The sequence below is a fragment of the Monodelphis domestica genome, chromosome 2 (assembly GCF_027887165.1).
Source record: "Monodelphis domestica isolate mMonDom1 chromosome 2, mMonDom1.pri, whole genome shotgun sequence".
Lineage (NCBI taxonomy): Eukaryota > Metazoa > Chordata > Mammalia > Didelphimorphia > Didelphidae > Monodelphis > Monodelphis domestica.
In genome coordinates, this window is record NC_077228.1 from 526442107 (window position 1) to 526468928 (window position 26822).

The 26822-nt window shown below is 39.5% G+C and overlaps 1 protein-coding gene across 21 annotated transcripts in view; it reads right to left on the bottom strand.

Moving 5' to 3' along the window:
* YEATS2 (YEATS domain containing 2) overlaps window positions 1-26822 on the bottom strand; it is a 110263-nt gene that overhangs the window by 53564 nt on the left and 29877 nt on the right. For all 21 annotated transcript variants that reach the window (XR_001627387.2, XR_463564.3, XM_056819836.1 and 18 more), the window contains 5 exons: window positions 24461-24622; window positions 15424-15535; window positions 10694-10738; window positions 7211-7391; window positions 3038-3277 (listed from right to left, as the gene is read on the bottom strand). Coding sequence is in view for 19 of the 21 variants with exons in the window: in XM_056819836.1 (XP_056675814.1) it covers window positions 3038-3277; window positions 7211-7391; window positions 10694-10738; window positions 15424-15535; window positions 24461-24622 (740 nt within the window). In the remaining 2 variants the exon portion in view is untranslated. The remainder of the gene's footprint in view (window positions 1-3037; window positions 3278-7210; window positions 7392-10693; window positions 10739-15423; window positions 15536-24460; window positions 24623-26822) is intronic.

Here is a 26822-nt window from a genome sequence, read left to right on the forward strand (position 1 = left end):
ATTTTTTGAGGCCATTGGGACTCATAATCGTCTACTAATGTTTCTCCATGAGATTTTACAAATTTTAAAATTTGCTTATTCAAATATTTTCGAATCTGGTGTTAACATTGATTGCCATATCCCTCAGGTTGGCTGGTAGGTTAGGTGGCTCACTAAATGGCTTTATAAGTTCTTTATTTTTTTTAAAACCCTTACCTTCTGTCTTAGAATTGATACGAAGTATTAGTTCCAAGGCAAAAGAGTAATAAGGGCTAGGCAACTAGGGTTAAGAGGTTTGCCCAGGATCACAAAGCTAGGAAGTATCTGTGGACAGATTTAAACCAAGAAGCTCCCTCTCCAGGCCTGGTCTCTACCCATTGAATCATTTAGCTGCCCCAGGTCTTTTGTTTTCATTACTATGGCAACTGAGTTACATTTTATTTTGGCCTGAAATTATTGGTCTGTATTTATGTTCCTACTTCTAATTACATCCTAATTTTCAACAATAACTTGCTTTGAATAAGGCCTGAGTTATTTCAACTACATCCCATATATCTTTTTTTCCTTTTTCTCTGTTCTAGTTTTGGTCTTTGTTCTAACAAGTCTGAGGTCATGGAAAGTTGATTCAGCAATGACTCATATTAGTAATGAGATGTTTCCTATCTAACTAAAATATAAGCAATTTTATAATGTTATTCACCTACTGATTGTTATTAAAAGTACCCAAATTATCTAGGCATATGGCTTCTGTGTAAGACTCTGGCCTCTACTTTCTTAACCATTTTCCAACACAGTTCTTGCTGTCTTCATCTATTTCTACAATTAAGTCTTTGAGTATCAAAGAGGTTTAGTTCTTCATAGAATTCCTGTACTTCTTTATTCTCTGTAACAGATGGTGATATATAAGCTGGATTATTTGCATAGTACTGCAAATACTGAAATATAATTTGACCAAATAGCCTATGAAATTATGTTTCTTGTTGCCTTTGGGTATGTGTTAAATAAAAATTTGGCCAACTCCATTATCTACTTCTTTGAAGCTAATCTATGAGGCATTCTTCTTAGAGAAAACATATTTCTTTTGATTTTGTTTAAAGAGGATATTCTTAACCAGATGTCCAAGAACTTATTTGTTTTTTAAATTTGCTTGATAACCGTATTTCAATTTATTTTGTTTCTTTCAAAATCTTATGTTTTATTTTATGCATTTAAGAAAGCATGATTTTGGGGGCAGCTGGGTAGCTCAGTGGATTGAGAACCAGGCCTAGAGACGGGAGGTCCTAGGTTCAAATCCGGCCTCAGCCACTTCCTAGCTGTGTGACCCTGGGCAAGTCATTGCCTAGCCCTTACCACTCTTCTGCCTTGGAGCCAATACACAGTATTGACTCCAAGATGGAAGGTAAGAGTTAAAAAAAAAAAAGAAAGAAAGCATGATTTTGAGAAAGGGTCTATAGGTTTCACCAGACTAAGATCCCAAAGATGCAAAAAAAAGATGAAGAACTCGTGAGTTATAGTAAGAATTTGAAAATGATACAATTCTGTCCTTCAGGATTATTTCCAACTGTTGGTCACAAGTATCTCTTATTAATAACACCAGCAGTTTTAAAAGTTTAAAGTCAGTCTAAAAACTGATACTTAGCATCTTCTGCCCCCTTTCTACCACCCTGCCACTATGATAAGTGAAACAGGAAGCTATAGAGGACTAAGGGCAATTTTATACTCATTCTTTAAGTGCCAAGACCAAAGGTGAGAAATCATTTGTGTTTAGTAAGTTTGGTCCTTAGAAATTAGTCTATTGTGGGACTATCCTTAAAATCTTTCTCTAGGCTGGCAAAACTTGGTAAAGGCAGTACCTCATTGACAAAGTTTTGGAGAATTCAGGGTCATTTCCATACCATGAGTAACCATCAGGTTAGAAGTTTGTGAATAAAAAATTACTGTGGAGAAATCATTGTCTCCAAACTCAAAGACAAAGTTCTCTGTGTTTGAAGTCTTTTATAACCTGGCCCCTTCCTATCTTTGCAGCCTTATACCTTAGTGCCCCACCCCCCACCAGTCTCTTGGATGTTCTTCACAAAGGCTCTCCCAAGAATTTTCACTGGCTGCTCCCTATCCCCCCAACTCCATAAAGTCTCAGCTAAGATCCTCCCTTCTGCAAGATGCCTTTCCTAGGCTTCCTGGATATCAAGTGTCTTTCCTCTGAGACGATCACTAATTTATCTTGTATATACCTTCCTGGTACCCAGTTTTCATTTTGACTCTCCCCACTAGATGCTGAACTCCCCGAGAGTAGTAACTGTCTGCCATTCTTTGTCCCCCCACATTGAGCACAGTGACACAAAGAATTAAAGATTAATAAATTAATAAAGATTAATTAACAGATTAATACATGCTTGCTCATGACTCTATAGAGGATTCTAATGCCCACTTTTTGCCATAAGTCTCAACTATCTATCCAATCAACAGTGTCTCTGTGCCACTATAAAGAAACAAAATGGAGGGAGTTGAATCTTACCTTTTCTCTTTCTCCATAGAGGTCAGAATTAGCACTAAAATGGCCAAAATGTGGGAGAAGTAAAAAAGTCTGAACAATATTTGAACCAGAAAACAAGGCCTTGAACAAGAGATGATTGTATCAGTCAGCCCTGCTGTGTAAAAAGAAGTAACTTGGTAGAATGTCAAACACAAAAATTATTCCTTCTTCTCTTATAACTATGTAGAGAAAATACTTTTCAGAGGGCCTCCTGAATAGCCTGCTCAATGGGAAGAAGGCAGCCTACAGCAGCAATACAGTCACCAAAGAGTCTGGTCTTGAAAGAGAAGACCAGGCTTGAGAACTACTTCCATTCACTGACCTTTATTTTTTTCAGCCTCAGCTTCTTCATTCTGTCAAACTAAGTTAATAATAAAGCTAATAATTTACTTCAGAACGTTGCTATGAGGAAAGACCAGTGTCAACCACAAAGTGCAATATGAATGCAAAGTGGTGTTGTTACCGCCACCACTGCTGCTGCTGCCACCTCCACCATCAGCATCACCACCAACAACTGAGGCTTACCTGAGACAATTTTGCAGCTCATGGTGATTGGCTGAAAAGATTTCCCAGGAGACTCAGGATTGGGAACTTGACCTTGTGGCACAATTTTGCAACTGGCCGCTATTGGCTGGAATGCGGAATTGCCATGAGAGCCAAAGGTCACCCTCTGTGAAGACACCAATTTTGTAGGTGTACGTTCCACTGAAGATGGCAAAGAATAAAATGCAGTGGGTCTGTCACCTTCAGTTTTTGCTTGGAAACCTGAATGAAACAAAGAAAACATGAGATAATGACATAGTGCCTCACTATCTAACCAAGGAGAAAAAGATGAGTCACACAAATAAAAGAACTAAAATTCCTTGTTAGCTCGCCATCCATTTAAGAATATATATTCCCTAGCAGTAAAGTGAACAGGACCAGAAATCTTTTCCATTTGCTACCAAAAAGTATTGCTCTAATGGAAAAAACAAAGAATGACCTGGAAGGCAAAAAGCAAAACCCACTCCTTCATAGCAGAGAACTGAGGGACTTCTAAGACAAAACACTATATTGTCAGATACAGTCACAATATCAGATATTTTTGCGTGTTTTTCTTAGTAAAAAAAAAAAAGGTTCAGGCTAAAGAGGGGAGGTGAGAGAAGTGCTGTAAAGACGAAGGGGAATAATAAAACTTTTTTTTAAAGTTATTGCTCTGAATAATACCTAATTAAATCTTACTACATGTTCTACTCTATACACAAGAAAACAAATGAACAGTAACCCACATGTAAAGCATAAATTCCCCTTCTATTTTGATTTAGGGTGAAAAACTGCTTCAACTCAGTAGGGAACTTAAGGAGAAAATATTCATTCACCCTTTCAAAACCTCAGCAAACATCTCTAAAGTCAACACTCCAAAAAGGCACTGGCTATATATATTAAAAGATAAACAAGGAATTAAATCAATCTCTGCTGTTGGGGAGGTCCCTGGGAGAACAGATTATCCTACTTTTAAAAAATAATATTTTATTTTTTCCCTTATTACATGTAAAAATTTTTTTTTCAAACTGCTCTCCAGAATTGTTAGAGCAGACTAACTCCAACAGTGTATTAGTGTCCCAATTTCCCCCTGCATCCTCTCCAGCATTTATCATTTTCCTTTTCTACCATATTAGCCAATCTAGGCTGATCTGAGGTGGTACTTCAAAAAAGTTGTTTTAATTTTCATTTCTCTATATAAGAGTGATTTAGAGCATTTTTTTTTTCATGACTGGATTGGTTTGATTTCTCTGAGAACTGCCTGTTCATATTCTTTAGTCTCAACTGGAGAATGACTTTTATTTACATATATATATTTGATTCAGTTCTCTATGTATTTGAGAAATTAGACCATTATCAGAGATACTTGCTACAAAAATTTCCCCCCATAGCTTTCTGCTTTCCTTCTAATCTTGGTGGCATTTATTTTGTTTGTACAAAAGCCCTTAAATTGGATATGGATAATCGAAATTATCCAATTTACATTCTATACATTCTATAATGCTACCTCTTTTATAATGCTACCTTCTTTTGTTGGGTCCTAAGTTCATCCCTTATCCATAGATTTGACAAGGATTTATCTATTCTGCTCCTCTAAATTGCTTATTGTATCACTTTATATTTAGATCATGTACCCATGTTGATTCTATCTTGGTATATGGTGTGAGATGTTGGTCTAATCCTAGTCTCTGCCATACCATTTTCCAATTTTCCCAACAATCTTTGTCAAACACCAAATTCTGGTCCCCAAAATTTGGATCTTTTGATTTATCAAGCACTAAATTACTATGGTCATTTATAACTAGGCTTTGTGTACTTAATCTACTCCACAGATCCATACCACTCTATTTCTTAGCCAGTACCAGTCTCTTCTGATGACTACTACTTTGTAATAGTTTGAGATTTGGTACTCCTAGGGAACCTTCCTTTGCATTTTTTTTCATTGATTCCCTTGATATTCTTGTACTTTTATTATTCCAGATGAATTTTGTGATTATTTTTCTTGGGGGCAATTTGACTGATGACACTGAATAAATTAACTTAGGTAACATTTTTATCATATCTATTCTGCTAACCTATGAGCAATTAGTGTTTTTTCCAGTTGTTTAGATCTGATTTTACTTGTGTGGGAGTGTTTTGTAATTAAGTTCACAATTTCCTAGGTTTGTTTTGGGCAGGTAGATTCCCAAGTATTTTATATTATCTATTGTTAGTTTAAATTAAATTTCTTTTTCTATCTTTTGCTGCCGGGCTTTGTTGATAATATATGGAAATGCTGATGACTAATGTCGGTTTATTTTACATCCTGCAACTGCTAAACTTGTTGTTTCAAGTATAATAGAAGAATGATCATTTTGTTTCTTCATTTCCTGTTTTAATTCCTCACTTTTTTTTTCTTCTCTTATTGCTATAGCCAGAATTTCTAGTTCAATACTGAATAGTAGTGGTGATAATGGGCTTCCTTGCTCCACGCCTGATTTCACAGGAAAGGCTTGTAGCGTATGCCCATTAAAGATAATGCTTGCTGGTGGTTTTAGAGACTGTCTCACTTTTGTATCCCTCGTGTGTAGTACAGTGCCTGGCACACAGCAAGGGCTTATTAAATGCTTGTTTGATTATTTACAATCTACTCAAAGAACTTACTTTCTAACCACATCTGATGAATCTTTCATTCAAAAAGTCACAATCAAAGCTTAATATAGGGAGGAAAAAAAGTGCCAGAAAATGTGGAAGCACCCACACTACATTAAAGCCAAAGGCTGTAGGAGACCTGCAGTGTTCTCAAGAAAAGAGGCCTGGGTGGATGCTACCTGTCACGCTCAAGCTGATGTGTTAAAACTTCAGTCTACATGGGATGAAGCACAACTTGAACAAGACTGAAGACTAGACTGAAACCAGGCACTCTTCTGGGGCACACCAGCCAGAGATCTCATTCCCACTGTAAGCATTCTAGACAAAAGTGGGGCTGAGGCCTTGCCAAAGGCACAATCGACCCTGAGTTGGGCATAGAATCCTTCCCAGCCTTCTTGTCCTCTTGGACTCCACTGAATGGTGCTATGGGTCAACTCTCTAGGACCACATTGGAGATGCCATTGCAAAGGACTTGGCCAAACCCCTCTCCACAGAGTTGCGTAATGTCTCTACTGGAATATAAATGGGCATCAGGAAGGAAAGGAAAGCTGTCATCTGCTAGGAGCCAGGCCCTGGTCACCACGTAGAGCTCTGAGCCCCTTGAGTGACCCTGCTGAGGCAGCATGTGTATGTGTGCACACAAGGGTACTGTCCTGCCTCCCACCCTGGGCATTCTGTAGGATGAGGCCAAGCCTGATGCAGCTTCATTAGGTGCAATCAGTCCTGTGGGGCCTTGCTAATACTATCTGATACACCACCCAGCAACCACTCAAGAGCCCTAGAGTGTCCCAGATAGAATGCTGATGAAGATACAGTCATTTATCCACTAAAAAACTAGTAAGTACAGAGCAGGTGTGATGGGTGCTGGATACTGGAAGAAATTCAGATGAAGACCACCTTGTCATTGCCCTCAGAGATCACAATCTGGCAGGGAGGATAAAGAGAAGAAATGCTAGAAATCTAGACTGATGTCAGTAATTCAAGGATTCCTCTAGTCAGGCTCCCTCCAACAACAGAGATTACCCCCAACCCATACAGACACACACGATCACATGCGCACATGCATACACAGAGTCTGCCACTTGGCTTGCAGGATGAGCTGTAGAGTCCGAGTTGCTGGGGCCCAAGCCTGGGACAGTTTGGAGGGTGAGGTTATGTGGGGGAGGCAGAGATGGGGGAAGAGATGGTATCTGAAGCAGTTCAAAGGATTTCAGGAAACAGACCTGAAAGGCAACAGCAATAGGGGTTCCCAGAGAAGGGCAAGTCCTTCCAAGTCCTGAGTTTGGACTGGACATGCATGGAAGGAAGCAGAGGGGGAGATGGCTTGGAAGTGGGCCAGGATAGAATTTTGGTGTTTCTTAGTTGGGCTTCAGGAACCAGTGTAGGGACCATGCAGAGGATGACATGACTAGCATCACACTTGCAACTCTTTGAGGCCCAAACCAGGCAACTGAATGGGAGTGAAAAGAAGAAGGGAAAATGCTCCTGAAGGAGCCAGTAGGAGGGAAGCCGTGGCACTTAGGAGAACATGTATTAAGATGTTACCTTTCTCTATGGCAGCATCAGGCACAGCCTCATGGGAAGGTTTTCTGGGAGAAACAGCTTTCACTGGGGCTGGGATGGGCAAAGGCAAAGATGAAGGAGCATCCAAAACATCTGACTCTGAGGACTGAGGATAAAGATGGTCCTCTCCAAGGGAATGCCGATGGAGCTCAACATCAACCACCTGGAAGAATACAGAAACTAGCCTTGAGCCAATTCCCCACATCTTAAAAGGCACCAGTGTCTGCCTGGAATGTAGTGCCTTGGACTTCAGACATGACAATTGCCAGGTTCACTGTTAGAAGGGGTGCAGATCAGGCCCTCTTTTCAGAGTATCATTCTGCATCCTAAAGCTAAATATTTGCAAGTCTCAGATGCAAAAGGAGAGATCCATCCTTGAAACAAGGCCTCTAATCAGAGTAACTTTTTTTTTAAACCCTTCTCTTTTGTCTTAGAATCAATAGTAAGTATCTGTTCTAAGGCAGAAGAAGCTAAGCAATTAGGGTTAAGTGACTTGCTCAGATTTGCCTGCCCCCACAATTACATGTAAAAATAGTTCCCAATATTTTCCCAAGAATATTAGGTCTTGAATTCTCTTCCTCCCTATCCCCCAGCTCCCCAAACTCCTTGAGATGGTAAGCAATCATATAGATTTTACATGTGCAATCATATAAAACATTTCCCTATATTAATCCTTTTGTGGAAAGAAACTACAAAAACTTTTTTAAAAAGAGTGAAAAAAGTTTGTTTTGGTCTGAATTCAGACTCAGTTCTTTTTCTCTGGGATATAGATGGCATATTAAATCATGAATCCTCTAGGATAGTTCTGGATCACTGTATTGCTGAGAATAGATGTTATTCACTGTTGTTCACTATACCATATTCCTGTCACTAGCAATGATCTGCTTCTAAGTCTTTCCAGGTTTTTCTGAGCTCCTCCGGACTGTCATTTTCTTATAGCATAATAGTATTTCATTACAATCCTATATTCTTAACTTACACAGTAATTCCCCAATTGATGGGCATTCTTTCACTTTCCAAATCTCTGACCCCCTAAAAAGAGTAACCTTAAATATTTTTGTATGTGTGTATACACACACACACACACACACACACACACAGGGCCTCCCACCTTTTTTTTTTTTTTCATCTTTTTGGGATACAAAGCTAGGAATGGTATTGCTGGGTCAAAGAGTATCTATTGTTTTAGAGCCCTTTGGGCAAAGGTCTAAATTATTCTCTTGAATAACTGAATCAGGCCCCAACATCTTCAACAATACATTCATGTCCCAGCTTTCCTACATCCCCTCAAAATTTTGTCATTTTCCTTTTCTGCCATAAAAGTCAATATAATAGGTGTGGGGTGGTACCTCAGTGTTGTTTTAATTTGCATTTCTCTAATTAATATATTTAGAGCATTTTTTGCATGATGATAGAAAGTTTTAATTGCTTTGAGAAATGCCTGTTCATATCCTTTGATCAATACTCAACTGGGGAATGACTTGTATTCATTTATATTCAACTCATTCCTCTGTGTATTTGAGAAATGAGGCCTTTATTAGAGATTTGTAAAAAAATTTGCACCAGTATGAATACTATGTATTATTCTCCGTCCTATTTACCGCTGTTTAATTTTTAACCTCCACCTCCCCAACTTTGCCCTCTTTTCTATCAGCCCCACATCACTACTCTTATTCCCTTCCCCTCCTATTTTCCTGTAGGCTAAGATAGTTTTCTATACCCAACTGAACATGTATGTTCTTCCCTCACTGAGACAATTCTGATGATAGTAAGGTTCACATGTTCTCCTCCCATCTTCATATCATCATATCATATTCAACTCATCCCCTCACCCTCTGTCTACGTATACTCCTAACTGTCCTCATAATGACAAAGTTCTTTGGCATTACAAGAATCATCTCCCCATGCAGGAATGTACAGTTTCACCTCAATGAATGTCTTTTAATTTCTCTTTCCTATTTACCTTTTTATGAATCTCTTGAGTTTTGTATTTGAGAATCAAATTTTCCATTCAGCTCTGGACTTTTCATCAGGAATGTTTGAAAGTCCTTTATTTCACCGAATACCCATTTTTCCCCCTGCAGAATTATACTTAGCTTTGCTAGATAAGTGATTCTTGGTTGAATTCTTGGTTGAATTCCTAGTTCCATTGCTCTCTGAAATATCATATTCCAGGCCCTCCAATCCTTTAATTAGAATCTACTAAGACTTGTGTTATTCTGACTATGGCTCCATGATATCTAATTTTTTTTTTGGCAATATTTTTTTCTTGACCTGGGAGTTTTGGAATTTAGCTAAAATATTCCTGGGAGTTATTCTTTTGGTGTTTCTCTCAGGAGGTGATTAGTGTATCCTTTCAATTTCTATCTTGTTCTCTGATTCTAGAATATCAGGACAGTTTCTTTGAGGCTTTCTTAAAAGATGATATGACTGATAGAAAAGATGACTCAGAGAAACCTAGACCATATCTAGTTGGCATAGGCTCTTTCTTAACAGAGTGGTACAACTGAACCCATAAAGAACTAATAAAAATATTTATATAGTGCTTTAAGATTTACAATAAAAGCAAGTTTTTCATAAACTTAAAATCGTTACACAAATAGCAATGTTAAACTAGATTCTTCACCTAACAGTGCAAATATTAGACTATTCAAGTAGAAGCTATGCTACATATTCACTTCTTTCAAACAGAGGTAATGATTTCAGATACACCATCATTTCTTCCATTTTCTTACACCCAAATATTTTTATGAAACCATCATGAATTTTATAACATTTTTATACTTTTATTGCCCGAGATAAGAAAACTGATTCACGGAGAGTTTTCAGTGCATGCTATTTTGTGAGTTAGCTGTAAGTTCATGAATAAATCTTTAGCTTTGTAGATTTTCAAGTACTTCAAAGCCAATTTCTACATTATGGGCTATTGGGCTCTTAGAAGGGAATATTGTCAGAGTTAGCCCAGTGGAACAGATTCCTAGGCTAACATGACAACAGCCCAAAGTTTGATTGCTACATGGTATCAGTTATCTTTACAAAAATAATATATGTCTTAGAGAAGTCAATCCTCACTACTACTACTAGAAGAATAGCTCAAGAGATGGGCCAATATTATTTTGTCTTAGTTGTAAGGGCCTTTGACATTTCTAGTCCAATGTGCTCTTTTTAGATAAGCAAACTGCAGCCCAAGTAGTTGATGTGCCCATGTTATCTTGGGGCAAGCAGCAAATAAGGATTAAAAAATGAGCACTATTAAAATTTTTTTCCCCTATTTCAATACTACTATACTACCTTCCTACCCAGTAACATTTTCCTAAATAAAAATGGATTCCATTTTCATTTTATAGTTGTTATGGTTTCTGCTTTAACAAACAGCCCTTTTTAGAATACTGTATCATGTCACAAATGCAAACAAGACTTTCAGTTCACTTGTCACCACACAGAACATTTTAGTAATAAGCATACCGTCTCAGCACCCAGAGTCTGCAGGCCAGTGTAGGTTCTGTCTAGCTGTGGGAATACAGGAAAGTAGAAGTCAGTTACACAAAATGCCCAGGGCCCTATAAACTTCAGAAAACATCCAGCACCCCTTGAGAGCAGGCCTTCACACACAACAGCAAGTCTGAAGATGTTTAAAAGTCTTTCAGCAGTAAATGCATCATATACAGCAAAAACCTGTCTTTCTTATTCAGAATGGGAGTATAACAAATGTTGAGAACACTGTTACTCTCTTAATCCTTCAAAGATGTGAGAGTTCATTTGTGCTGGTGCTCCATCTCTGACTTCAGACATGGCCTTCAAGAACAACTGTGGCCACAAAGATTCCTCTTCCCATAGGCTACATAGGCTAAGTCTCTCAAACTTTAGATAGGTTGGTCTACACAAAGCAACCTTAGCTCAGTGGGACCAGCCTTCACTGGTATTGTGGACAGACTCTGAAAACTCAGGGCCACTTCCAATTAATGCTGAAGTCACAAAAGCAGGGCAATATAAATTGGGGAAAATTAGTAAGCCACCTATAAGAGTGCTTGCTGCAGTCCAGTATCAATTAGAAACCATTCCGCAGATAATAGGTAGTGATCATTTATTACTTTTTCTTATAAGTATAATGTTTCCTTAGAGTTACTTGTTCATCCAAGGGCATGCTCCTTTGAAATAAGTCTACTAAAAGATAATGAGGGAATTGAAGAAATAAGTAATAGGAATTGAGGCATGAGTGAACCATCCCGACTCCATCTTATAACTCAATTCTGGAGCTAACTTACTTCCCTTTCTAGGCAATTATCAGTCTAATCCAATTTCTGTATTGTAAGAAAACTATTCAATTGTGGAAACATGAAGAAACTTTATTGGATTATTTGAACCTAGCCTTGCATGGGTGGGAAACTGTACCACATCTACCCACTGCTTAGAGACCTATGACTAAGGACCAAGGATATGCTGACCAGAAATCCAGACAGACCCAAAGGACTGAGGCAAGGAGTTTTCTCACAGTCATGCATCTCAAGCATTCTATACGTCTTATATGAAAACTGGCCCCAAACTAGTCAATCAATTACTATTTCTATGACACCTGGAGGGAGTAAGAAACCACTCCTCTGAATTCAGGAAATTGCATCTGTTCATTTTCCTGCTCCTAAATTGGAAAGTCCCTAGTTTTTCATCCAATTAGAATCAGATTACCCAATGTATTATTTCCTTTTACTTAATTGGCCTTAATTGTTTTTAATGTATTAAAGTCTGAACTTGGGGTCTAGTCCTAAGCTAAAGAAGGGGTCCAATCCTGATTTGTTAGGCAACTGGCATGCACTGCTTAACAGATTGAAAAGCTTAAACCTTTATTCCCTCAGTCATTTCATCTTTTAGTTGCCACAGTAATCAGGATAATCCCTTGCCCTTCTGAAATGGAAGTATCTGAGAGCCCACAGCTGTACTCTGTCATACTCCCAAACTTCCTCCATAAAACCAGCCTACTGACAACAATTAAAAAGTACTCCAACAATTCAAATTCCCTTATAATCACTCATGTCACGATAGCCTAGGAACAAGTGTTTATTGAACATATGTCATTATAAGACAGGGTGTGAGTAACTGTGAGGGAACAGAAAGAAATACAAGCCAATTATTCCTGACTTAACCAGCTGACAAATTGTTATTAAGCACCAATAACATACCAGGCACTATATCAAGTGTTGGGGATATAAAAATCAAAATGAAGACTCTCCTTATGGGAGATGATTTGTTCTCAAAATAACAGGGAAGTTCCTAAAAAGAGAGAAGAAAGAAACAGAGAATGAACCAGGAGGGAATACTGTTAAGAAAATCCAGAAAAGAGATTATCAAAGAGAAGGTGGTCAACAGTGTCAAAAGGATAAGAAATGAGACTGGGCAATTAAGAGAAATCTGGGAGAAAGTCAGAACCTGGACTAAAGAAAGAAGAAAGGAAGCAGATACATTAGAGATAGAAAGATCCCACAAAGGGTTTCTGAGCATGGGGCATGTCTACAGAGAATAGAAAAGGAGCCAGTAGACAGAGAAATTGGAGATAAGTGAGAGGGTGGAGATGAGAGAGGAGGCACTTGACTGAAGGAGGCAGGATGGAATGGAGTCACTTGTGCAAACAGAGAGGTTTGCGTTGGCCAGAGGAGTGACTGAGGAGGTAGTTGTTAAAGGGACATAATGATGAGGAGGAGATAACAGAAAGTGGTCTCAAGTGTTTGTTTCAGTGACTACAAGGTCAGGTTCTCGGAGGGCAGAAGGGAAGGTTTGAAAAGGAATGAAAAAGTCTACAAAGCTACTGTGGGGAGTAGGGTGGTATATTTAAGAAAGAATAAAAGAATTTCCTTGCTACAGTCAGGGCTCACATGAGATGACAATAAATTTGTAGTATCCAACTGTTTTATGATTTTCTTCAGCTCCTTGTTATAGTTTGTGAGGAGGAATAAAAGCAGTGACTTATGGGAGTGATGAAAGGCTGGGGCAAAATCAGCAAGATTTTGCCTAAGAAGGAATGGGATTTGAGAGAGAAAACTGTAGAAGACAATATGGGAAAAGGAGGAGAGAGGGTACTGTATAATTATTATTATTTTAAATTGCAAAGTTTAAATTCTTTTTGAGAATAATTTTAGGTTAAGAAACATGCTACCTCTCCAAATCTAGAAAATGAATTCTTCGGAGAAAGCACCATGAAGATACCTCCACAGACCATGCACTGCACCAGAGTGAACTTTGGGATGTGGTGATGTAAACTGTGTGGGGCTGAATGCATTTGTTTTGTATGTATACTCTTATGTTGAAGGGGACTGCCCCCTAACTGGCTTTTTGTCAATGTGCCTAGCAATCATTGGTTTTGTTCTCTTTTCCTCTTATCCTCAAATTACTGTAATTTCAAAGTTGGTCTGTTTACAAGACACATTAGAGAAACTAGTCTTCCTCAGCTCTCAGGGGGGGGAAATGTATATTTGAAAATCTGTTACCCTATAAAAAAGAACTACAGTAGCCAGTGTAAGTAAGAGTGATGGTCTGGGAGAGAACTACAGGGCTGAGACACTGGAAGTGACTGTAAAGATGAAGAATACGGTGTGGGGTAGCAAGGTGGATGGAAAGACAGAAGTGGGAATGACAGGGGATTGGGGCCAGAAAAGAGAATTTCCAAGTTGTCAGTAATGGCAAGAGGAGGGGTGGGCCTGCGCCTGTTTGGCTGAGGTGAGGTAGAGAAGGAGCTTATGAGTAATGAGGAAATGGAGGAAATAGAAGGTTAGGCTGTTTGAGAAAACATCAGCATGTGTCCTGAAGGCCCAAGCATGATTTGGGGGAAAGAGAGAGACTCAGTGAGGTCCTGAGATTGTGGAAGAAAAAAGGGAATTGTCTTGAGGGTTGGAGAGGCCATTGATGAAAGGTGCCAGAGGCAGAGCTTGGAAGTGGCCCTGGGGAGAACCTCAAAGAGACAGTTGGGGAGAAGCAGGGAAGAGCAGCCACTACTTGAGAGGATCATGGAGTATGTCATCTGGAGGGTGCCAAGACTCAGGGATTTCCAGAAAATGGAGAGCATGGAAAGGAAAAGCTTCAAAACTACAGTGTGGTAGTTTTCTATGGACCAAGTATTCCAGAGAGCACAACTTTCACACAAGCATACTCAAAATAGATACAGAATAAAAAACAACATGGAGAGAATAGCAGATTAGAATTAAGAATAGCAGGAAAGGTTCCATGTAGGAGGCAATAACTTGGCTTAAGGAGATTAGAGAATGTGAGATGAGAAAAATGCATTCCAGGCAGCAGAAGTAGCCTAAGCAAAGGCTCAGAGATGGCAGATAGAAGGTCACATGTGACATCAAGAAAGGCAGTGTAGTGTGGCTGGACCACACAGTGTTTGTGGGGGAGTTGGGCATAATAAACCTGGATGGGGAAGTAGGAGGCAGATTGTAAAGGGCTTCAACTGCCAAATAAAAGAGTCCGTATTTGATTCTGGAGGTTAGAGGGAACCACAGGAGTTTATCAGTAGAGAATGATAGATCTCTTTTGGGATGGCACTTTAGGCTGCTCACTTTAGAGATGTGTGGAAGATGGGCAGGAGAGGAGAAAAGACTCAAAAGGAGGAAGGCTATTGTATGAGCCAGGGCACAAGATGATAAAGATGTCAAAGTGGAGAGTGGTCTCAGAGAGAAGAGGAATAATGTGAGAGATGTTGGGGAAGTAGAATCTGCATGATCTGGAACTTTACTGGCTGTATGGAGCATTCAGTAAGGAGTTGTGGATGACTCCAAGGTTACAAACCTATAAGACTCAAAAAATGAGCGCTGGGTACCCTGAACAGAAAGGGAAGTCAGGGAGAGGAAAGGTTTGAGGAGGAAGATGAGTCCTGTTTTGGGCAGTATGAATTTAAGATGATTCAAGATACCCAAGTTGAAATGCTCAATAGGTATTTAGTGATGCTGGATTACAGCTCAGAAATTAAATCTTTCTACTAGATACATGCTATTTCCAATAGTTCTTTGAGAATTCACACCAATTTTTTTGCACCACTTACTCTTGCTCCACCATGCAACTCTGAGTGGTCTTTCTTTCTACCTCTGGGGCTCAGCTACAGTTAGCTTATTGTCCTTACAAATCTTCCACCAATCTCCTCCTGTTACGAACATTTCTGTGAGAGTACAAATGGCACCACATGTGGTAATGTCATTCCCATACAATACCTTTAGGTTATGGATGATATCTATCCGCTTGTTCTGGTTGTCCTTAAAGTGAACTTGAACTCTGACAGGAAATTCACCCCAACCTCTCCTGGTCAGGTGGAAAGGAGGCTCTCTAAGGAAAAGCAGACACAGAAATTTCACCCAGGCTCTTTGAAGGAGTACTTGACTTATGAAACAGATTGACAAGCATTTCCCAATGAGAATCCTCCAGATTTTCTCTTGTCATCACTATTACTAAGTTTTAATGAAGTTAACTTAGAAAATAGGGACAAAATATGGAATTTATATGAAGTTTGTATTTGGCCTCTAAGTTTCACACTCCATTCTGCCCATATCTACTTATATCTGCTTCAGGCTCTGGAATAAATCAAATAAAAAAGACACTTGGCTATTCTGAAGTGGGAAGGAATAAGAAGAGGATATAGTACAGGAGAAGAAGATACTCAACAAAAACATGGAATACTGAAGAAAGGTCCCAAACAGACTTTGGCCAACTGACTTTCTCCCCAAAAATGTGTTTGTGAACAGAAGAATGAACTCTCAACAGAGAGCAACCTAAATCTGAAGTATTTTCAATTTTTAAGTTGAAGATGATTCAGTTTTTCCAACAGAATTTGTTCATTACTCATATAAGAATCTCAGAGGTAGCATTAACAATAGCTAGGCTCATGTATATAATCAGTTTAAAAATCCCAAACTGATTCTTAGCAAACATTGCTCCCTTTGCCACATGCACTAAGCACAAGAAGAGGTCAAGGGGATAGAGACTGAGGGCCTTTGAATCCTTTTCTTTGTTTAATGGTTTGCTATGGCCAAAGTTTTCACCACCAAGCAAACAACCCAATGGTGCTAAGCTCTCTGTCCTGTGGTAATTTATCCCTCAGACAGCAGACATGATTTCTGGCTGAGACCATACAATCAAGGAAAGTCTTCAATTGAGCGGGCCCCTCCTATGGGGTAGATTTATGGAAAGACAGAGATGAGTCATAAAGGATGGCTAGGTATGAACAAATTGTAATATACAACTCACGAGGGAGTGCCCATATCAAAGAGGTAACAGATTTATTGTAATATTAGGGAAATGCAAGATAAGGGGGAAGAATGCCTTTAAAATATAGAAGTAAATTCCTCACCAAGGAAGAGGAAAATATGTCCAAGTTGTGAGGAGGTAACCCTTAGAATCAAAGAATTATAAATTTTTGAGTTCTAGTTGAGTGGAGGAGTCAAATAGATTTTGGCAAGTATGACTGAGAACTAAGGATAGAACAGCAAAGCATACACAGCTTCACAGACACTTGGACAGCAAATGTGAAGCACAAGACAAGGAGTAGACCCTTCCACTAGGATAAACTACTATTATCAACTCTATTAAGATGAAAAATGCTGAAAAATTATCTAGAAAATTTCAATAAAAAGAGGAGAGCTTACGTTACAAGTCAGAGAAAAGAAGGGATTCTTTAGGCAGGAAAAACCAGTTAGTCACCAGCCAAGGTATTGAATGCTAAAAGGCAGCATGGCTTCAAGAAGTAGAAAAGCAAACATGGAGTAAAAAAAAGAAAGAAGAAAGAAAACCTCAGTCCTCTAGTGATCAGAATAGGGAGTGGCTCAATTGAGAACAATGTGAGTCCACCAGCAGAGGAAGCCCATGAGCTAAGAGAATCATGACACGGGCTCCTCCCTGCCCAGTACAATACTACACATGGCTAAGTCATGTCAACGTGATTTGTAGCCAACTTCAGAGGAAGAGTTTGTATCTCAGGATCCCCTCATGCCATAATGAAGTTTTCTTGTGTTTCTGAACTGTCTGCATGTATTTTTAAGATTTTTACAGGGAAGTGAAGATCATGGTCAGAACCCAGGGGGAGGGTTTCATATGGGAGAAATAACCTCACACCTTACCTGCAGTCTGGGCAGTGAAAAGGAAGCTAGAGATCCATCAAATAACATTTCTTATGAACTAAATTTTATTCCACAAACTTTTCAGGCAAGTTTCTATATTAACAAATACCCTGCTTTGACAATAAAAAACTGCTTCACACCAACCATGCATCTAAATTTCCCATAAAAGTTGAAAAGCAACAATGGCCAGGAGAAAGTCAGCTCAGGGACATCCTATTAAAAAGTACACAAGTGTACTAATAATGCATTGCTGGTGGAGTTGTGACTTGATCCAACCATTCTGGAAGGCAATTTGGAATTATGCCCAAAGGGCTTTAAAAGAATGAATGCCCTCTGATCCAGCTATACCACTACTGTATTTGTACAAAAATATTTATAGCTATCCTTTTTGTGGTGGCAAAATGTAGGAAAATGAGGGGGTGTCCCTCGTTTGGGGAAAGGCTGAACAAATTGTGGTATATGATGGTGATGGAGTACTATTGTGCTATAAGGAATGATTGGAGGATTTCCATATGAAATGGAAAAGACCTCCAGGAATTGATGCTGAGTGAAATGAGCAGAACCAGAACACTGCACACAGAGACTGATATATTGTGGCACAACTGAATGTAATGGACTTCTCTACCAGCAGCAATGCAATGATCCAGGACAATCCAGAGGAACTTATGAGAAAGAACGCTCTTCGCATCTGAAGAAAGAACTATGGGAGCAGAAACGGAGAAGAAAAACACGATCCATCACATGGTTCCATGGGTATAGAATTTGGGGTTTTGGTTTTTAAAAGATGACTATTACAAATATGAATAATATGGAAATAGGTTTTGAGTAATAAGAAATGTATAAACAGTAGAATTGCTTGACAGCTCCAGGAGGGTGGGAGGGAAGAGAGGAGGGAGAGAACATGAATCATGTAACCATGGAAAAATATTCTTAAAAAAATAAAAAAATGGGGGCAGCTGGGTAGCTCAGTGGATTGAGAGCCAGGCCTAGAGACGGGAGGTCCTAGGTTCAAATCTGACCTCAGCCACTTCCTAGCTGTGTGACCCTGGGCAAGTCATTTGACCCCCATTGCCTAGCCCTTACCACTCTTGTGTCTTGGAGCCAATACATAGTATTGACTCCAAGATGGAAGGTAAGGGCTTAAAAAATAAAATAAAATAAAACAACAACAACCAAAAAAAAACAAATAAAATAATGTAGGGAGAAAAAAATGTACACAGGCGATCTTAAGAGCCACAGAGCAAGATCCAATATGAAGGCTGGTCCTGGATAAAGCAGTAGTTGGGCACAAAGCCTCAGAAGGCAATACCTTGGAAAAATTTTACTTCCAAAACATTTCTCCACCTGGGATCTCATTTCTCCGAGGGGGCATGTGCACAGCAGGAGACTTCAAAGATCCAATTGTGTGGCCTTGGTCAAATTATTCAAATTTCTCTGAACCTCAGGCAATCCTCAAATTCCAAGATACAGAAATATGATGGATATACATTTTGGCACAAGAAATTTCCAAATCAGCAGTTCCTGTTGCTGAGGATGTCCCAGATTCAGACCAATCCTCACAACACCCCTACAATATGAAGAAGACAAGTACGAAAGACCCTGGGAACTTCTGGCTAAAGCATGGAAATGGTGACTCTGCTGGCCCCAAGGAAGCTCAAAGCATGAACTCTGGACTCCTAGGCCTGAGGTTCCTTCCCTCAAGCCCTCTGAGCCTCTGCCAGGACAAGGAGCAGGTTCAGCAAGGTAGATGTCACAGAGAGTCCAGTGAAAGGCAATAAAGCCATATTAATTAAGAATAATCTCACTACCTAGCCAGCAGAGCCAGGGAAAAGGCCAAGGGCTCCAGAGTTTTACTATCTCCAGAGAAGCCTCAGATTTACCAAGTGGGTAAATTCAGATAAGAGCCCTGAAAGGAGAATTTAAATGTCAGTGAGAATACCAACACCCTCTTCAAGATTCTCGGATTAGGGCCAAACAGAACCAGAGCAGACATTTGTGGGCAGCTCATGAGCAGGTGTCCCTAAAACTATCCCAGCCCAATTTAACAGGTTCCAAATTTCTTTAAAAATAGTCTCAATCTGAGGGTTCTCCTGATCCATCCAGAATGCACTAGTTACCTTGGCATATTACAGCACAACATGCAAGTTAGGAAACGGCTTAGGTAGGAGTACACTTTAGAAGAAATTCTGTCAAACAAAGATGCTACAGAGGTGTTCCTGGCAATTCTGTCAAATGAGAAAAGGACTTTCAAGGAAAACCAACAGCTTGTGACTGCATTCTCTATCAGGAAGGGTGAATAGATAAGAAGATTCAGAGTAGTAAGAAAAGAAATTTGTGCTTCTGATCCAGACACCAGATAATGTTAACCTTCCTGACAGCTGCAAAAAGCCTGTTAATTCAGACTCCATCCAATAACCAGAAAGTGAAATATGTCATCTGCTTTGCACAAGAGAAATGGTTACACTTAAAGTCAAATCTCGGGGGATGTCCATTCAAATGGGAAAAGACTGAATAAGCTGGGGAACAGGATTGCAATGGAATATGGTTGTGTCATAAATGAGGAACAGGATGAGTTCAGAAAAACCTGGAAAGTCTTACATGAACTGATACAAAGTAAAGTGAGCAGAACCAGGAACAGCAGTACACAGTAACAGCAGTAATATGTGATGCAAGGATCCAAGACAGCTCCAAGGAACTCATGAGGAAAGAGGTTATCCACCACCATAGCAGGAATAGACAAATTCAAATGCAGATTGAAGTTGACCATTCTTCACTTTAATTTCCATGAGTTTTTTCTTGTATGGGATATACATGTCATTTTTCATGGCAGGATGAATATGGAAATCTATACTGTACAAAAAGCACATGTGTTGTGATACCCAGTGGAATCACACGTCAGCTATTGGGGGAGGGGGGAGGAAAAGAAAATGATCTTTGTCTTTAATGAATAATGCTTGGAAATGATCAAATAAAATATTATTTAAAAAAAATTCAAAAAAAATGTGACCAAGGAATAATGTTCTAAATTGACTAAATAAATAAATTAAAAAAAAAAAAAGCACACGTGTAACCTTTATCAGATTACTTGCTGTCTGGGGAGAGAGAGAATTAGGATTGCAAAATGTCAGGAAACAAATGCCAAATATTGTTTCTATGTGTAACTGGAGAAAAAAGACAACAAAATATTGCTGGAGAAAAAAATAGTCAAAACTCAGGAGAGGGATTCCAAGATATTTATCAAGAAAAAGGGATCAAATGGATAAATTATGGAAAAATGAGTACAATCGTGTGTGTGTGCACATGTAAGAGCAATTATGGGGCGTAACCACTACTATGAGAAGCATAACCAAATGTCATAAAAATGAAATGTTGAAAATGAACACCTGAAGCTCCTAAGAAAAAAGCTACTACCAGCCAGGATTCCTAAAGCTCTTTCGATTTTGCTCAATCAGGGAGGCTTAAATTTTGAAAAGCTGCTCTTTGATCCCCACTGGAGTGAGCTTTGGATTCTCTTATGTTCTACTGAATGCAGGCAGACCTGGACGCTGGGAAGGGCTCCATTCTACTTGCAGCCTGTATCTATGGGGCATGAGTATCAATGACAGGTGACATGACATTTTTCAAATGGTTCAGCTCTTAGGTTCAACTTCAACCTTCTGTCTTCCCACTCTTGCCTTTTTTTACTATCTTTCCAATCTGATTTTATTGGGTCAACAGTGGTCCTTCCCCTAAAGCAAGGGTGCTCAACCTACAGTGGTTTCCTATAACTCTTTGGTGGGCAGCTGGCAAAGTCTCAGGATTCCTTCTCAGTAGTTTGTTTTTAAATGTAAAAAAATTAATGACAAGATAAGGACAACTGTCAAACTATATATATAAAAAAAGACAATTGGACTGAAATCCAAACATCCAAACAAATATCTAAAAAAACCGAACAGAAACAAGCAAGTTTTGAGTCCTCAAGAAGGAAATAAAGTAGAGAATGGTTTGCCTCAGTCTGTATTCAGATTTCCTCACAGTTTCTTCTATAGCAGCAGATAACCTTTTTCACCAGGAGTCTGTTGGAGCTGTCTTAGATTCCTGCATTGCGAATAATGGTTTAGTTCTTCACAGTTGATCATCCGACTTTACTGCTATTAACTCTGTATGATGTTCTCCTGGTTTTGTTCATCTCATTTTGCATCAGTTCATGGAAGTTTTTCCAGATTTTTAAAAAATCATTCTGCTTGTCATTTCTTATGGCAATAGCACTCCATCACAATCACATACCACATTACCACAACTTGTTCAGCCATTCCCCAATTATGGACATCTGCTATGCTAGATGCTGTAGACTTTAGACAGGATTCTTGTTTTTTTTTTCTTCTCTCCTTTCATACTTTACATTCCTAATTATTAGGAATTCCTAATTATAATGGAATTAAATCTATAGCTCTAAACTTGCTTTAAGTTTTACAATTTGAGGTTTAATTACAAAAGTTTTGTTTTGTTTTAAAAACCCTTACCTTCCATCTTGGAGTCAACACTGTGTATTGGCTCCAAAACAGAAGAGTGGTAAGGGCTAGGCAATGGGGGTCAAGTGACTTGCCCAGGATCACACAGCTGGGAAATGTCTGAGGCCAGATCTGAACCTAGGACCTCCCATCTCTAGGCCTGGCTCTCAATTCACTGAGCTACCCAGCTGCCCCCAATTACAAAAGTTTTACTTGGACACCTTTATGAAAAAGAAGAGATTTGTTAGGTGGTCCACTCTGAAATTTCTATTTCAATTCTTTTTTAAAAAAGAATATCAGTTAACTTATCTTTTCTGAGAATGTGCAACTAAACACAAATGTGCAACTAAACAAACTTTACAACAACCAGGAATTCAGAAAAATGTTGACATAATTATTGCTTGTTCTACATATTATTTTCTTAGTGCAGACAAAGTAAAAGAGAACATCTGCATAATCATTAGGATCCCAGACATTTAGCCAAAGGAAACAACACTTCTTAGCACAAAAAAACCCAAACATCTGAAGTTCCTTTTTTTAATCATCAAAAGCCAGTTTTTGAGGGTTCTGGCACTAATAGTTAATGAATGGAAACTTGCAGGAAACAATGGAGTTCAATGAGTCAGGCAACAAGGGGCATTCCCTCAGTTTTCAGGTCCTCCTTAGTCAGCAGCAGTTACTATCACACAGGTCTGGGGCCCAGGGGCAAGGGCAAGTTATAAGAACTTAACTGCCCCAGGGAGAAAGCCTTCTTTTCCCAGTTCCTTGGAAGTACTTGGACTGCTGGGAGCCATCAGGCCACAACGCCTTGACAAAGTCACTTGTGGTAGCTAAGGAGGCCACAGAGTGGCCCTTGGCAAGATATGATTGCCCACTTAATCCCCTTCACATAACCTCTCTCATCACTGTCCCTTACCTATGGAATTGACATGATTACTATTCCCCCTAGTCTCAGAAGAAATAATGCAAGAGCAAAATACCTGTACCCAAATTCCCCAAAATATCACCAAAAGATCAGACCCTCAAACCCTATCCCAAAAGACTATCATGGGTTAACTTTTATTTAGGTACATAATTCCCAGTGAAACTGTAGCTATAAGCCAAGCCCAGAACTTTCCCACTCACAGAAATTTTTTCTCATGAAGTCAGCATACAAATCAATCATAAAGGCCCATACAAGACATACAGGTACACTACAGGTACACTAAGCTTCAACATGCCTCAGTGACTTGATTTCACAAACCAGTAACTCAGAAATTCCCTAGTAAAACCTGAAAAATGACCAGTCTAATATTAAATCTGAATTGTGTTCCTAGTACCTCTCAACCTCAATGATATGATTGTTGAATTTAAGAACTTCTGATTGATTACTTCTAATAATTTCCTTGATTGTTTGTAAGCTCAAAACTCCTCACAGGGTAATGAGAAAATTAAGCCACCTATGACAAAATCATTTATCTTTTGTGAAACCTTTATGCTGTTAAGAATCTGTAACCACAATACAAGAATATAGAATGTTAATCAAGTGATTTGTTAAAAGTTAATGTATCACTTTTCCAAATATATCTACTTAGACATGTGTGTTAGGTAATGTATCTGTGTGCCAAGAAAATGGGAATAAAAATAAATACCAAGCCCAGGGATGGCAGAGCAGCTATCAGATGCAAAGCATTCCCATGGCCGTAAAGATACAGCTGTCTTCCATTTGCTATTGTCTTGACTGATTGTCACCTGTTGGGAACCCCTGGAGTTGCAAGTGAGGCTGGACCTTGCCCACAGCACTGGACCTTGTGGCAAATCTCACATCACACTGCCCTAGTTACAACTCTGCTACTTGTACCAAGGTATTTAGCAAAAAAAAGGGCAATTAAGCCATTAATCTGGCAAAGACCTTTTACCCAGATCCCAGAGTTATTCATTATCTAAGACATTACGGTCACCACATTTCTCTTCCATTTCAAGATGTTATAGAAAAGTAGAAAGACCTCTAGAATAGGCATCAGTTTCTAGCCCAAGCTCCATCACTAACAAACATGAATCTGAGCCTCTCTGCCTCAGTTTTCTCATTTGCAAAAAATGGTTGGGTTAGATGAGCTTTGAAGTTCTTTCTAGTTCTGCAATTTTATGAAAGGCTTAACATTTCATTAAATAACTTGAGTAAATAACTTAATTTGCCACAAGATGCTCTGCTTGGCTTTGACTCCACTATCACCATTGCCACCTAGCCCCAACTAAGACAAATCCATCAATATGGAGATTGCTTCAGCTTTGGGGCCTGCATCTTATTGGTAACATAGGTTTCTTCTGACCCTCTGATAGGAGGGCTGAGAATAGAGACCCTCCCATGCCTTCCCCTTACAGAAGGCTCCAAACCCAGACATTTCATCTTTGCTGGTAGTGGTCTGGTCTTGGTTTCCACCCCACCTCCATCCCCCTGCTCCACAAATCCTCTGGCTTCACCCTAACACCTCCCTAACACACACTAACTTTCTTCTGTGTATTATCTTTCCCCTTAGACTGTAAGCTTCTTAAGGCCAGGGACTGCCTTTCTTTTTCTTATTTCTATCCCAGTGTTTAGCCCATTCAATGCCTAGCACATAGTAAGTGCTTAACAAATGTTTGCTGTATGATTTCCTAAGAATACTTACCGTACTTCTACAAGGTCATTTGGTTTATAGCTGGGATGGAGAAAGAACCAAACTTTCTTCACAAAATGATTGATGCTGGGCTCTCTTCGAGAGCCTCGGACATACACCATCCACTTATGAGTTGACTGGTCATTTTCTTCTCTCTTATCAGGAGGAATATACCTAGTAAGAAAAACAAAATTGAATTAATTTAATTTTTCAGAAAACAAACCCAAAATGATTTACTCTTGGCCCTTTTGGTGAAAGTCTGAGATTCAAGAATCTCCAGAAACTGCAGTAGTGGAGTATGTACAACAAAGCTCATTCAGTCTGACTCTTATCTCTTTCTGGAGGGCCAGAGATCAAACTCACATTTGGGATTCTGAAAAGCATCAGCATGTCTTTTTAATATTAAAAACCAAAATAAAACAACCAATCCAACAAATGGTTTTGCTTCTGGGGATACACAGGTAACAAAATCAATTGTTAGCCATCTGTTATTATGGAATGGATGCCTACTAGGCACTGGCTCAGTTTTCTTCACCTTCCTGTTCTCCTTTCCTAAGGTATCATGATGCTGGTCAGAGGGTCTCAAAGCCCAGCTGGGCCACGGTGTATTATTGTAGAGATGGGGCAGGAAGAGCTCAGGCCTATCCTTTGTCTAAGCAGAAAGCAATCAGATCCCAAGGACACCTGGGTAGAGCCAAAAGAACTCTATGATGGGGCAGACAAGACCAAAATGGTTCTGGGAACCAGGATGCCCTGTGTGTGCTCCTGGGACCTGCCCCACAGGTTATCTGCAGGAGAAGCTGTGAAGCCTCCCAATATCTTGTCTTGAGCTGGTGGCCTGACGCTGCTTTAGTGGAATTGTGCCCTCTTGGCTAGGCCTGACCTCTCTGTGGGTGTTTATGGCCACATGGACTCTGAAGGTCCCTCCACAAAATTCATGCACAGGAAGAGCACTTAATCTGCACCTGTACCAGGGTTTCAGTCCAGTGCCAAGTTAGGATGTGTATATATATGTGACTCCATCCATGAGTGTGACATGTATTTCCATTTTATTTAAAAAACAAGTAGGGCTGAGAGAAAGCTGTTTTGTAACTTGAGGCCAGCTATTGTATCTTTGTAGTAGGATCCCTAGCAGAGAAGCTAAAGGAGGGAGGGGGGCTCATAGAAAGCCCTGGGCTAAAAAAAATGCTTCAAAGGTTAAAAAGTATTTTACACATATTAATTCATTTGATCCTCGCCACAACCTTTGTGAGGCAGGTTCCATTATTATCTCCAATTTACAGATAAAGAAGCAGGGCCAAGAAGTTCAGTGACTTGTCTAGGATCACCCAGCTTACTCTTAAATAGATGAGGCAGGATTCAAAACAGGTAGATGAGGCAAAGGATAGAGCAGTGCACCTGGAGTCACTGCATATCTCAGTTTCATCAACTCTAAAGTGGGGCTCCTAACTGCACCTTCCTTACAGGGGTGTAGTGAGGATCAAATGAGATGATATTTGTCAAGTGCTTAGTACAGTTTCCAGCAAAAATAGGCATTTGATAAATGTTGGCTTCCTTCCTGACTCAAGTCAAACATTATGCCCTATCTACCTTGTTGCCTCAGTTTCTCTCACTAGAAGTCTGCTTTGATTGGCTTTAGATTCTAGAAATGTGAGGATTAAAGAAGGCAAAAGGACAGAAACAATGTGGTTAACTGACAAATGAAGATTCCAGGGAATGCTGTGTAATAGTTTAAATAACTTTAAATATCACAGAGCTATAGGTATGGGCTGCCCTAGAGCATAGGCAGCTTGCTGAAAAGATCTCTTTAAAATGAGAAAAAAAGTAAATATGGAAAACAAATTAACATGAAATTACTGTATTAAAAACCCTAATCCATTTGGGAGGACATGATGGTGCAGGTACTTAGAAGGAAACCCAAGAAAGGGAGGAAATTTGGAGCAACAAAGATGGATGCTCTGAGAAAGAGTCAAGTGAGAGGAGGCATCAGTGGAGACCAGTGTGGGGCCCAAGAGGAAACTGGGAAGCTTCCTGTAGGATGGAGAATCATGGAGTCCTAATGCCAAAGTGTTGTCATGGATTCAGAAATGCAATCCTGTCCATGCCCTTCCGCCTGGTCAATTCCAGTTTCTGTCTGTATTATCCAACTCAAATCTATGCCCTACTAGGCCAGCATGGTGGTTGTCCACCCAAATGTCTATCACTGTCTGGATAACACATTCTCTATCCACTAAGTTTCTCTTATATGGCTTCTTGCTTGTTGAGTAGTTGAAAAACAATATGTGGTGTCACTGGGTGGCTCAGTGGATACTAGAGATGGGAGGTCCTGGGTTCAGATTTGACCTCAGACACATTTCCCAGCTGAGTGAGCCTG